The sequence below is a fragment of the Xyrauchen texanus genome, chromosome 5, assembly GCF_025860055.1.
Source record: "Xyrauchen texanus isolate HMW12.3.18 chromosome 5, RBS_HiC_50CHRs, whole genome shotgun sequence".
NCBI lineage: Eukaryota > Metazoa > Chordata > Actinopteri > Cypriniformes > Catostomidae > Xyrauchen > Xyrauchen texanus.
In genome coordinates, this window is record NC_068280.1 from 6,508,830 (window position 1) to 6,523,463 (window position 14,634).

At 34.9% G+C, this 14,634-nt stretch overlaps 1 protein-coding gene across 1 annotated transcript in view; it reads left to right on the top strand.

The window, feature by feature from the left end:
* LOC127643906 (VPS10 domain-containing receptor SorCS1-like) overlaps positions 1-14,634 on the top strand; it is a 254,439-nt gene that overhangs the window by 165,756 nt on the left and 74,049 nt on the right. The window contains exon 4 of the mRNA XM_052126846.1: positions 10,236-10,394. Coding sequence (XP_051982806.1) covers positions 10,236-10,394 — 159 coding nt within the window. The remainder of the gene's footprint in view (positions 1-10,235; positions 10,395-14,634) is intronic.

Consider the following 14,634-nt stretch of genomic DNA (forward strand, 5'->3'; position numbering starts at 1 on the left):
CACTCTAAGTTATACCAGCACCAGTCTCCCAAGGCAACCTTAAATAACAGCACCTTGGATGTTTTGTGAACACCTTGAGCACTCGTCTGGGACCCGACTCAGCATTTCACTTTAATTGGTCAGTTCTCTGTTTGGCAAACAATAGCCTTGGTTAATAAGACAATATGGACAGCTTTACCACACTGCATTCCTAATAAGATCAGACAAAAACCACACTGTTCTGAGTTCAAGGAGCAAATTTGGTCTCTGGGCTGTAACGATAGCCCTTGCTGGTCTCATATCTGTGGCATCAGCAAGGGAGATTAAGAAACATTCTGTGGTGGATGAGGAAAAAATTCTGCCCACCTGTGCACACCAATAAAGGCTGAGAGATTTGTGTGTGCATGGAAAACATGAGCGTAAGCACTGTACACACAAACAGCTTGGTTTCCAGTTTTTTTAACGATATTCAGTCATCACAGGAAGCGAGAGCATGTGTGCCGGGGCGTAGTGTGTTTAGAAGTGTGTGTTAAGTCAATTAAATGTACAGCCCCCATATTACCTGTTATTAAGTGTGTGTACAATTTTCTTTTTTTACCAGACTTCATTTTCATCAGATCACAAATTCAATACATGTAGGAAGGAGGATGTTCATTTAATCACAGACTAATCACAGAGCTAAAGTAAGCATACTTCAGCCCCCAACCACTTACATATCCATATGGTAACTTGATGTTTTAAATGAATGGGTTTGATTACATGTTCTTTTTATTAGTTAAATGTGTGCAACTTAATAAACAAATACATACTGTTCATAAACTAATACAAAATAGTAAGCATTGTAGCAATTCTAAGTGTAGTAATTTTAAGTGTAGTAATGTTATCGGATTTTACATCATATAAGAATTTATGGTATAATTTATGTTTTATTTATGTTATTTCATTTTACTCTAATATGCTCATAAGATTCAAAAGACCTAGTGAGAAACATTTGTTTGAGAAACTATACTGGTCATGCTGTATGTTTCGCAATGTAAATTTAAAAAGAAACTGCTCATAGGAGTCATTTGATCATGGACTGTAGATTCAAAAGAACTGGCTCATATGAGACATTAATTCAAGAATAGGACTACACTGTATGCTTTGTGCAGATTCAAATGAATCAACTCATGATAGTAATTTGTTTGGGAATCACTATACTGGTTGCACTGTGTTCGCGCTGGTCGCGCGGTAGATTCAAAAGAACCGGCTCACTAGAGTCCTTTGTTTGTGAATTGGGTTATACAGTTTACGCTGTATATTTTCTGCTATAGATTCAAAGAACCGGTTCATAAGAGTCATTTGATCAGGAATCGAACTAAACTAGTTGTGCTCAGTGCTTCGCACTGTAGAATTGAATGAACGACTCATAAAATGTATTTGTTTGGGAATCAGACTACGCTGGTTACACTTTATGTTTCGTACTGTACATTTAAAAGAACTGTCTCAAAAGAGTTATTTCTTCAGGAATCAGACTATTCTTGTAGCGCTGTGTGTTTCGTGCTAAAGATTTTAAAGAATCGGCTCATGAGAGTCATTTGTTAAAGATTTGGACTACGCTGTATGCTTTGTGCAGTACATTCAAATTAACCAACTCATGAGAGTCATTCGTTTGGGATCCAGACTACATTGGTTGCGTTACATTGTCTGTACTGTAGATTCAAAAGACCTGGCTAATAAGAAACATTTGTTCAATAATCTGACTATATTGGTCGCACTGTATGTTTCGCAATGTAGATTTCAAAAGAACTAGCTCATAAGAGTCATTTGTTTGTAAATAGGGCTACACTGGTCACGCTGTTTGTTTTGTGCTGTAGATTACAAGGAACTGGCTCATAGAAGTAATTTATTCAAGAGTTGGTCTACACTGTATGCTTTGTGGCATAGATTTAAATGAACCGACTCATAAGTCATTAGTTTGGGAATCAGAATTCACTGTTCTGTGCTGTAAATTCTAAAGAACCGGCTCATAAGAGTGATTTGTTTGGGAACCAGAATACACTTGTCAGGCTGTATGTTCGAAAATGAACTTGAATTGCATATCATATACTATAAGTGAAGGACTTGGAACTGTGCACATTGTCATGGTGCCATCAGCCATTCAGAGTTGTCAGAACATCATTTTCCTGCAGTTACAGAGATCAGTCACATGGCATTTACGGCTTAGGTGATTGTCTAAAAAATAAAAATTGTGCAGACAAGATGGCAACATCCAGGTTGCGTACTTCCGATGGTGCACTGGAATGACAATGGATACCTCTCTCCAGGTATTTTAGACCTAAAAGGAAGTTAAATTCCAAGCTCAGAGCACCATTTTATCCAAGTCAGGATAGCAGTGGAATTAGGTTTTCATGGTCGGCCTTGTTATAGTCAGGATTTTCAGGAGTGAGACAATCCAATTAGTTTAAAAAGGAGTCAGACATGTTTCTAATTTAATTAATATTCTATCAGAGCCAGCATAGCACTGTGCGACAGGGATTCAAAAATTCAACGCAACACTCTCTCAGTGTCTCTCCAGCTACCTCATCTGCTGCTTCATTAACCTTTGCCTTCCCACAAACCTATGCTCTTTTACTAAGTGTCACTGATAGGAACTTGACATACAGAACAGGAGGAGAGGCTAAGGTGGATTTTGCAAATGAGCATGAATAGAAATATATAGGAGAAGGAATGAGAGTGAAAGCGTAAGAGATATAAAATAATGTGAATAATGAAATAATTAAAGAATATCACTATATGCTCTAAAGCATGGGTCGGGAACCTTTTTTCACTAAGGAGCCAATTTAAAAATGTTTGGTTGATGCATTTTTTTAAAAGAGCCATACCACAAATGAATAATTTACTAGTTTGAAAAACAAAGTTTTTCTATAAAATACAATGTTTATATTGCTCACAGACTGTTGCAATATGGAATTGAGTACAGGTGTTTGTGCGGGTCTCCATAAAATTACTTCATTTTACTTCACGAAAAATGTAACTTCCCTTTTGTGCTGGGCCATATGTAAAAAAAACATTTTGATGATAATCTCATTTAAAATATCAATGTCCAATTATATGGTCAATCCCCAAAGTCAGTGAATATTTTTTGCTTAATTGATTTTGCTTTAAAAATGTAATACATTTATTGAATTCTAAACTCAAATTGCACTTTAAACGAAACGAAAAAGCAATACAAATAACAAAGTGAAAAATATTTATATTGAAATATTTGAATATAAAAAATATCATATAAAAATCAAAATCAAAACATTTACGTCTCCAATGGCTCCATTTGCCATCATGCAAGTATCAGTATGCGGTAACATGAGCAAATTAAAAACTAAAGACAATTATAAATGTAAAGATTATTATAATAATCATCATAATAAATAAGCCTAAAAAATTCTTGTGTTCCCCAAAAACTTTTTTGCCACATATGTGTTCTTATCGAATGTGTTTGTATTCCATCATATTTATGCTGCCTAAAGAAAAAAAATAGAACTCAAGTTTAGGTTCAAGGTGAACGTGTCTTGTATTACCTAATGATTTAATCACTTTCGTCTTTGTTTATTTAATACAAATATACCTGTATATATTACTGAACCTGCTGAGTTGTGTTCACAATGTGTAAGAGCGAACTAAACTCGCAGTACCTCACGAGATGTTTGGAAATCATTTGCAGCATTCTCATAGACTACATTATTCTTACTAACAGTTTTCAGTTGAATTAAACATAGAAAAAGGAGTGATAACAGTTTACATGCGCTTGTTTCACGAGACAGGGTCCCGTTGCATGCCTCTGAACAAACAGTGAATCAGACACGAGCATTGACGTCTTTTCTTTTGTCTGTTCTTAAAAATATAATAAAGTGTGTTTCTTCAAACACGTCAGCATTCCCTGTCCTATGTCACTCCGAGACATCTTACAGGTCACCCACATTTTGCAAGAAAATGCATTTGGAGAGGAGCTCGCAAACTGGATTGAGTCTATATCACACCCTGTTTGCACATAAAAAAAAAAACGAACGTTCATTAAATCGCTCGTAGAAAATGCTCTTAACAGCTAAGATCTATAGTTTTTGGGAAACGAGGCCCAGAACTCTATGAATGTGTGTGTTTTGGAGACGTGCTTTCATTACACTCACTGAGCACACATCAAATCAGACGCGCATAGGCGGCTTTTCTTTCGTCTATTCTTCAAAATTTTATCACGTTTCGTCAAACGTGCGTCTTTGTGTCTAATTTCTTGTTATATATCTCTCAGACAAGTCTTTCAGGTCGCTTCCACAGTGACTGGTACAGCAGCAAAATACTTTGCATGAAAAATCTGCATTCGGCGGGTGTTCATTTCAAACCTTGTTCACCAGGAGTAGGCTGTCAAATTCGGGAGAAAGAACCACTTGATTTTTAACAAAGAGCCACTTGTGGCTCGCGAGCCATAGGTTCCCGACCCCTGCTCTAAAGTATTACACAGAAAAGTGGAAAAACAAAACAATAAAACATATTTGTTTAACCTGTTGTAGTCTCAAACCCAGAAGGGAAAGACATGGACAAGCCCTACAAACCCATTCACTAACCGTATGAAGCATATTGCACACAAAACTGAACACTTTCTCAGTCTAATAAACACTTCATTGATTGGCTTGTTTGTGCAACTTATGAAAGTCATGTCACCCTGCATGCCAAAGCATGCATGCCATTTTTACACATGTGGGAGCATCGCTTATTCAGACCAGTGTCTGATATCAGCCACATTTAAAAGGCCTATATTAAAAAGAATCAGATTATTGCAGAAAATCAGAATTGAGGCTTGCGGTGAGAACTTACCTTCTTACAACATGTCTCTGTATCTCTCTCTCTGTAACTTTCCATCTCTTACTGCATGATTAAAAGTCAGACAGGAGAAAATGAGATGCTCAATCCCTTTGTATGTATCTTCCTGCATCTGCATATCCCATTTACATATGTCAGTGTCAGGTATAGAAATGCAGATTGAGCAGCATTAATCCATCCTTCAGTGCATGCGACAAATCTTATGACTGATGTGAGAGCTTTTAGTTCGTGCAATCTGATTGCACCTGACTCAAAAGCAATAGTTCACTCAAAATGAGAATTTTGTCATCTTTTACTCACCACCATGTCATTCTTTTTGACTTTCCATCTTCAGTGAAACACAAAAGCGAATCTTTGATAATGTAGATTCTTAGAGCTTCTGTTTTCCATACAAGGAAAGATGCAGGAGAACTGCAGAAAAACTTAATATGGGGCTCGACAATAAAGGTTGTCCACTTGTACAGGGCAAATGGGTTTTTGAAGGGGTAATTGAAAGAGAATTTTACTTTCCTGACTGGACAAGAGGCCTGAATACAACTTGCCAGGTCACTTATAACAAATTTCATATTCTTATTCTGCTGTTGAAAATAATCTAGAGTGCACAGACTGTCAAATAGAGTGGAAGCCAGAAGTGTCTTTCAAACTAGCAGTCGCTTAGAAACAACAGTGCTTTGCTTGACCAATCAGAAATCAATTCGACATTACCTCAGGCAACGTCCTCAAGCCGCATAGTTTAAAATGTATAATTAGCCAGCGATCTAGAAATACAAAGCAATGTTTGTCAAGCCTTCATAACCTGGTCAAGTGTCTAGTAAAATGGCAAAACCCCAAATTGAACAACTGAATCGAACACATCAGGTTACGAATCTAAATGGTAGAGGAAATTAAGATGCATCCCAACTTGGACAGTAAGTTACTATCCCACTAACTTTAGTTATGTGGACTAGCTGATTGAGAAGTTCTTAACTTGGAAGTTCTCAACTTGGAAAATAAGTAGTTAACTGACAATTGTCATGTTCACTGTTGTCTTTTGTTTTTGTGCTTTTATGTTGTGCTAGGTTTCCGTTGCTTTTCTTTGTCCTGAGTTTTCCTGTTTTTATAAATAAAAGCTGCATTTAGATCCGCATTTAGATCCGCATTTAGATCCGCATTTAGATCCGCATTTAGATCCGCATTTAGATCCGCATTTAGATCCGCATTTAGATCCGCATTTAGATCCGCATTTAGATCCGCATTCTCTGTCTACCTTCTTCACAGAACATAATAACATATGCAAGACCTAACAAAGGATACAGGGAAACTAAGGGCTTAAATGCACAAAGGAACAAACAAGGGAATGAGGAACACCTGGGGAGATAATCAAGGAAGGAGAAACCATCAGGTGAAAACCAATCATAAAAAGAAACTACAAAAGGAGTTCAAAAACCAAACAGGAAACAGGAACTAAACTAAACTTCAACATAAAAGCACAAAAACAAAAGACAACAGTGAACATGACAACAATTGAGTAGGAGGAGTAAGACGTTAACTGTAGCTATTGTCATTAAGCATATTGAATCTGGCAGCTAGCTAGCTACATAGCATACATAATGACAACTGTCATTAACTTGTAATTGAGCAGCTTTACAATAGTCAACATTTTTATCAATTTGTCTCACTTTTAGGAACCAGCAGAGAACATATCAAAGAGAGAGCCAATGAGGCCCTGTTGCCACTACATAAATGCATTGGTAATGTGTCATTCAAAGAAAAAAATATATATATATCACGTCTCAAGGATTTGATTGCCACTTTATTAAAATAAGGTATTCGCCAGTGGAGCTACCCAAGATCACCTCTAATTGGTTAGCATCTGGGTCATGTTTGTGGATTTGGCAGCAATGATCGATGAGCTAGTGCTGTGGGTTGCAGCCACTATGGTTAGCATTAGCATGTTCCGTTTGACGACTGACTTAGAAGCTCTGCTGACCTGATCTACTTAATAATGCTGTTGCCCTGGAGAACAGTGTCGAGAACGCAAATGGAAAGCGATTCTGAAGTGAACGCATGTTTTAATGTTCTAGTGAATTGTAGAAGAAGAGGACCAGTCAATCCTTGGAGTTAGAAGAAGTTGCATTGACCAGTATAACATCAGAGAATGATCTAACAATATGATCAAAAAGAAATTACGAAGTAGCTATGGAGGGAAGAGCTGAGATCCGAACAGTACAAAACTTTCCAACATAATGGAATAGAAGAATAAACAACACTTATTCACACTGAACATGTCTTTGCCAGTGTTGGGAAAGTTACTAGTTAAAATTAAAGTAATTAATTACTAACTACTAATTACATATTCTACAGTGTAATTAGATTACTGTACTAATTACTCTCTAAAACCCTTATCAACCTCAACCTTATGAAAAATACAAGGATAGATAAGAAACTGTTCTTTTAATTCTTTCAAATAAATCATATAAAATTAAATAAATTATTCATGAACTGGCCAAAGACTTTAAGGGGACAGCGTTAAATTAGAAATCATATATTTTAACAATAGATGTTAGTTTTATATTGAATTATTCTATAGTCTATACATTATTTAACGCAATTACATCAGAAGTAACTGTAACTAAATTACTGAAAATGTAAGAGTAATCCCCCAAGAAGCATTGGCCTATTATGATTTATATAATAGTAAGTACACACAAACATGTAGTAAAGTTGTTGAGCTCAAACACAAAACACTTAATCAAGCATAGACCAACACACACACCCTAACTGAGTTTAGGGTATGTTAAAGTGAGCACACACACATACCATCATAATGAGTTACTCACTGGGGTGTGTTATAAGATTGACAGCGTTAAAGAGATCGCTGCGTGTGAACTACTGTGATTATGATAAGATCAAACCAATTGAATTAGGGATTAGAAATTAAGAAATCACATTTAACACGAGGTGGTGCTGTCACAACTTCATTATGGCATGCAAATTTGGAACACGGTTTGTGAGTTCATCAAATCTATGAGCTTCCTGTCTTGTGTAAAATATAGAAATTGACACCCAGCTTTTGATGAGGTTTCTTAATTGCTATTGACTTGTATTTTTGTTAAGTTTAATTTTTTTTAATTCTAATTAATATTGTGAGGGTGCAGGGCTGTGTAGAAATGATCATCTGTAGTATAGATATTTAAAAAATCTTCCTTATTTATCATGTGAAACATGATTTTATTTAAATGAAGAAAACATATTCATGGGTCTAATGATAGCAGTCTTTCTACATCTTCTCAATGTAATTTAATTTAGCCAACAGATATTTGCAAACAGAACATGGAGTCTTGCTTAAGACTCACTTTGGATTCACCCCAAAAATGATAAGTATATTATCATATAGGCTTCTCGCACTCATTCAGTTACAAGCCTGTATCTCTTTCTTTCTTTTGTGAAACACACACATGGGCACAAACACACGTGCGCGCACACACACACACACACACACACACACACACACACGTTGTGTTTCCATGTTTTATGGGGACTTTCCATAGACATAATGGTTTTATACTGTACAAACTATATAATATATGCCCCTAACCCTATACCTACCCTTAAACCTAACCATCACAGAAAACGTTCTGCATTTTTACATTTTCAAAAAACATAACTTAGTATGATTTATAAGATGTTTTCCTCATGGAGACTGACAAAATGTCCCCACAAGGTCAAAAATTTCGGGTTTTACTATCCTTATGGGGACATTTGGTCCCACAAAGTGATAAATACACGTTCACACACACACACACACACACACACACACACACACACACACACACACACACACACACACAAAGTTTAGAATGTTAACGCAGCTTTTTAGATACTATAAAAGTGAATGGTGACCAGAGATTGTCTAGTAGGGCTGCAACTTATGATTATTTTGATAATCAACTAATCTAACGATTATTAAAACGATTATTCGACTATTCGGACAATAACTGCAACGATTAATCATTAGCTCTTAAACGACTATTCAGCTTGTGCTTCGACTTAAAAGGTAGTATTAATTGTGCTTTGTAAAAATCTTTTAATCTTTAAAAAATACCTCTAAATGACATTCACTGAATTACAAGGAAAAAATAAATACTTGGATTTTTATTATGTTTAATTCATTTAAAACAGTTATATTAATTGGAAAAAATCCTGTCCTATCAAGTGTTTTTGTCTCGTTTTCCATTTAAAATAATCAAAAAATCCTTAAAACAAGATACATTTATTTGAGAAGCAACATATAAGATATTTAGACTTGCTTTCAGAGAATGCATATTTACTATGTGTATTTTGGATAAATGTGAATTACTTCACTTGCTCATACTTCTGCCAGTGCAGTAAAGACAAAATATTCTTATATTCAATATATATCCTTTGAAAGTCTAAATATCTTATATGTTGCTTCTCAGGTGAATTTATCTTGCTTTAAGGATTTGAAGATATTTTAAAATATTTAAATATATTAAATATTATATTCAACATTCATTGATAGCAATTTTTTTGTTCTGCAGTGTAGCTCCTAAAGTAAATGTACATAATGAGTTTAAAATATTATATTGTAAAACAAACCAAAAAAGACTAATCAAAAACCAATTTTTTTTTGTTTGTTTGTTTGTTTGTTTTTGTTCGTTCCATCTTTAAAACAAAAAACAAACTCTCTTCACACCGAGACACAAATTATTGTGATTCACTACGTCGCGAGCCATCATGTTATAATCTAGCTGCAGCGAGCAAAGTGTTTCAGAGTTTCAGAGTTTGTGCTTTTTTACACAATTACACTTCGGAATTATTTGAACTTTAAAAAAGGATGCATTAAAGATATAATGCCAGGGTGTTTCATTTTTAGACACTCTGACATGTTTTGCTCAAGCGGAACGCCATGTACGTCTCCTCTTTATTTAACATCAGGATGAAACTAAACTGGAAAGTTTGGACAAAAATGTCCATAAAAGTTGTCCATATGACTCTTGTGCTATATTGCAAGACTTCTGAAGCCATACGACAGGTTCATATGAGGAAAAGACTGCAATTTAAGGAGTAATTAACAGTAAATCTTCCCATTTTCAAAACTCAGTTTTCAATATTTTCAATATTGTATGGACTACTTTTTTGGTGCTTTTTGTGCTTTTGTTAGCTAGAAAGCCCTTGGTCACAGTTATGAGCAGCGTGATCATACTGACTAACATATTATGTTGTGTTCCACGGTTGAAACAACATGATGGCGAGTAAATTAAGACATCATTTTTATTTTTGGGTAAAGTACTCTTTAACAACCCTTATAGACCTTGATTAATACACTTAGGAATGAGGCATCTATGGGACAGTGAAGAAACTCTGTATGACTGAAAACCTCTTTTTTTCTCTCTCTGTTTCAGATCATGTTGCTGACAGATCCAGAGGTGGAGAGCAGTTTGCTCATCAGCTCGGATGAAGGCGCCACCTATCAAAAATATCGCCTCAACTTCTACATCCTGAGTCTGTTGTTTCATCCAGAGCAGGAAGACTGGATCCTAGCTTACAGCCATGACCAGAAGGTGACGATTCTTTATTGCTAAAACATTCCATATATTTTCCTCATTTTGTTCCACTACTTTCATTTTTTCTTTGGACCATAAAAGGAGATTGTAGGTACAGTCTCAGTCACTATTTACTTTCACTGTATGAACAAAATTGATAGCAAATTGATTTTATTTCCATTCGGGATAAAGGACGTTCTAGAAGAAAACTGCTTTGAAATGGTTGCTAATGTTTATTTGTGCTTGAAATATGTCTTCAAAAGGCAATTATGAATGTGAGAAGAAACATGTCTTAAAGAGACAATTTCAGTTAGCTGAAATTTGGCAATTAAGGCAATTTATTCATACCAAATTGCAGAGAATTACCATTAATTATATGCTTTGCAGCTTGTGGATTTGAGCTTATAAATATTGATTTTTTTCACTCTTCTGAACAAATTGTTCAAGAATCAGATTTATGAATCAGAATTAAAAGATGATTTAACCATTAAATGCATGTTAATTTTACCAAACACACTTTAGAGACCCTGCACTTATGTATATCTTTTAAAAAAAAAATGGATGACGATTAGAAAATAATAAAATAAAATATATTTTGATGTTTTATTTTCATAAATCAAATATATAATGCAACAAATAAGGACAAATCTAGAACACGATTCACTTTCACAGTAAAATTTCATGAGATGATGCAACTGGCTGTCAAACACAAATTAAGCATCATATAATCTGCACATAAAATCAGCTACACCTAAATTACACATATGTTACACCTATGTATATTCTCAGGCACGTATTGAGTATAAATAGATGAAAAACTGGCATTATTTCAGTAATGCACCATAATACACGTCATATCATACTGTTAATGTGTTACACTTGCTATAGTTTACTTCAATGTGGTTTTTACATCAGCTATCAATGTCAAAGCTATCAAAGCACCACCTTGAGTAAGAAATAAAAAGTATAAAATATATTTGTACATTCATACAAATACTGATAATTCACCAGTCATGCACAGCAAATCAATGTAATATATGTAGTTTTTATTTGTATGAATATAGTACTCATTTCTCTTGTAATAAGCAAAGAAATAGATATCCTGTTATAGTACATTTAAATAGATATGAAATTATCATAGAAAAAATATATAATTTATGGAAGCAAAAAAAGAAAAAACTACACTCTTACATACCTCTGGTCTCTAAAGACCCTATACACTTAATACTAAAGAGGTTTGGGCACAACTCCAAACAATGGATCAGGTACAGGGGTGGAATGAGGTCCCGAGTCTCTAAAGACCCGAGGTCAGCCTGATCGCACATAAAAATCGGCAAGTGTGTGCCGTATTGTCTTAAGCCAAAATCGGTACAGCGTTGACCGAATTTGAAAACACTGCCTCCAGTGGCTAAAGCGGTAAGTGTTTCAAAGCATGACTTTTATATCCAGAAGCGGTCACCAGAAGCCAGTTGTAAAAATATATATTTTTTAGCTGAACAGGGTGTAAAACAGTGAAGAGAAATGCTTATTTTATTTAATCTACCCCCCAACCAAAACCCAAATCTAATTTGAATCATTAGTAGAGACAAAATGCAATGTTAGGGACAAAAACTGCAACCTCCTTATCATGCTCGTGATTGTTTATACAAATGTGATTAGTTCCTCGTTTAATTGGGGATTGAACTATGGTCGCACATGCAACTGACGCAACGCTCTACCAGTCAAGCCACATGGGAAAGTAATTTTTTTTAAGCTATTCCAAATATGTCCGATGGGCATGTCAGTGAGTTGGCATACCGCTTCCGATCCGAGTATGCCGACTTCCTGTGTGACCATGTTGCCGAGATACGCGTTTAAGGGTTAACTAGTCAAAACTGCTTATTTTGTTTCACAATAAAATTATATACAAATCTTATTGTAGCTCACTCATAACAAGATAAGACACTTATTATTATCAATCAAATTAGAATCAAATGGGAACATTGTAAATATATATATAGTGTTTTCTTAACCAATGTTTTATTCACCTCAGTAACATGTTTATTGAAATTAAATGATAGTTTCAACACAAGTGATAGTGTAAGGTCGCAGTCTGTTTGACACTGACAAATCAACAATGACTTCACCCTTGAATGAGGTGCATTGAAAATTTATTTCAATTAAATAAACACTATAAGAATGAATTATCAGTCAATTGAATACTAATATCTGACTGTTTGCTCAATATGCATGACTAGCCATGGTTAAAGCCGCAAAATCAAACAGCACAAAAACACATTCACCTACCTAATTAAAGTCCTTTCCAAATCTATACCACAAATACATGCATACATATCATTTATTAGTGTTGACAGTTTTGCTCTTACACAAAAAGACTGATTTTAAACCATAGTATCACTGGCAATGTTTCTGAATTAGTTTGAGCTGTTTTATAGTTATGGTAAACATACAATAGTTGAGAGAGGAAACAAGCTAAAGCTTGGTAACCTTCATCAATGGCAGTGAAGGGTGAATATTCCACCCTACCCTGATCCATTCTTATTTGATTTAGTTTTTTTGGGTTTGGTCTGTTGTGTTGGTTTCACCTAGTTTGTGTCTAAATATGACCGAGTTCCATCCACCCACAGTCAGGATGTTACACTGGAGAAAAAAAAGATAGTGATATCACAGTTCCCTACTGGCATGCAAGTACAAATGCTGCCTTGAAACCCCCCACTGTTTTATATCTGTCTTGCTAAACCTGGCAAAAATATACCGCTTTGTTCAAGGAAAGTAAAGTTTCTCAATTCAGGAAAACTTTTTCTCAACACTTTAACAAACAGCACTTTTCATTAGTGTTGTAAGTACCGGTGTTACTTATTTGTGCCATCTTTTTAAAAAAAAGATTTCCTTCAGAAAGCTGTGTATATGAAATATTTATGTCCTCCTCAGGAACATATGTGGCTCAGTTTGGCTTCATTTAGTGAATTTAAAATAATCTAATATTATTTTATCTAATGAGACAAATGCAAACTTTCCAATTTGATTCTTTATGAGTCGGTTGTTTTGAATCTAAATTGTGAAACATTCAACACTACCAGTGTAGTCTGATTTATGTAGGAATTTCTCTTATGAGACGGTTTGTTTAAAATCTACACTACATCAAGCAGTGCGACCAGTGCAATGTGATTTTTCACACAAATGTCTCTTGTGTGCTGGTTCTTTTGAATCTACAGTACACTGTGAAACATAAAGTGTGATCAGTGATGTCTGATTCCCGAATGAATGACTCTATAATGAATCTACAGTCTGACACATACAGCGAGACCAATATAGCCTGATTTCTGAACAAATGACTCATGTGCTGGTTCTTTTTTTCGACAGCACGAAACATACAGTGCGACCAGTGTAGTCTGAATTCTAAACTAATTGCTTGTATTAGCCATGTCTACACCTCAAACAACACTACCCAGGGCCGGCCCCTGAGTTTATGGGGCCCTTGGCGAAATCATGAAAATGGGCCACAGGGAGTGAAAATTGTCCTAATTTTAAAACATCCATACAACCACTGCAAACGTGAATAGCAGATTTTTTTTTAATAGAAAACACTACAAAAGAAGCACTATACTGTATAGCGCAGTAGATTTAATGTGTCCAATAGCTTTATTTTTTCCCAACATGAAGATTAAGGTTAAAATTTGCATGCATGCATGCATAAGGGAATATGTGTAGTTTAGATGCTGTGTCACCATTTTATCACCTTATTTTGATCACCTTTCAACCTTTTTCTGGAAGTACAAAAAAAAAAAAACGATATCTCAATTAATATGAGGTCATGGAAACTGCAAGTTATGATAATTACTGGGTAGCATATTACAACAAGGTTTGCATTAGGTATCATTAACAATTTATAATAAAATTTTACAGCATTTATGTTATTTAAACCCACATGTGTTGTTAATGAGCCCACAATGCTTTTACAAATGTAAATGAGTCACATTTTACTAAATAAGCACTTTTTCTCTTTTTTTCATGAATTAAAAAACACTATATTTTACTAAATAGAGCATGTTTGTTATTGTTGTTTAAACAAATTTTCAGCTTTGAGGAAAAAGTTATATTTCTGGATTATTGATACAGACAGAGCACTAAATATTGTATGAGCTCAAGCAGCTTCTCAAATATTTTTATTTAATGTGTTTATCAGCCATTTATATTCATTTATTTTCTTTTACTGCCTCTATCTTTGTGAGCATCACTCAGGCAGTGTCCTGCACTA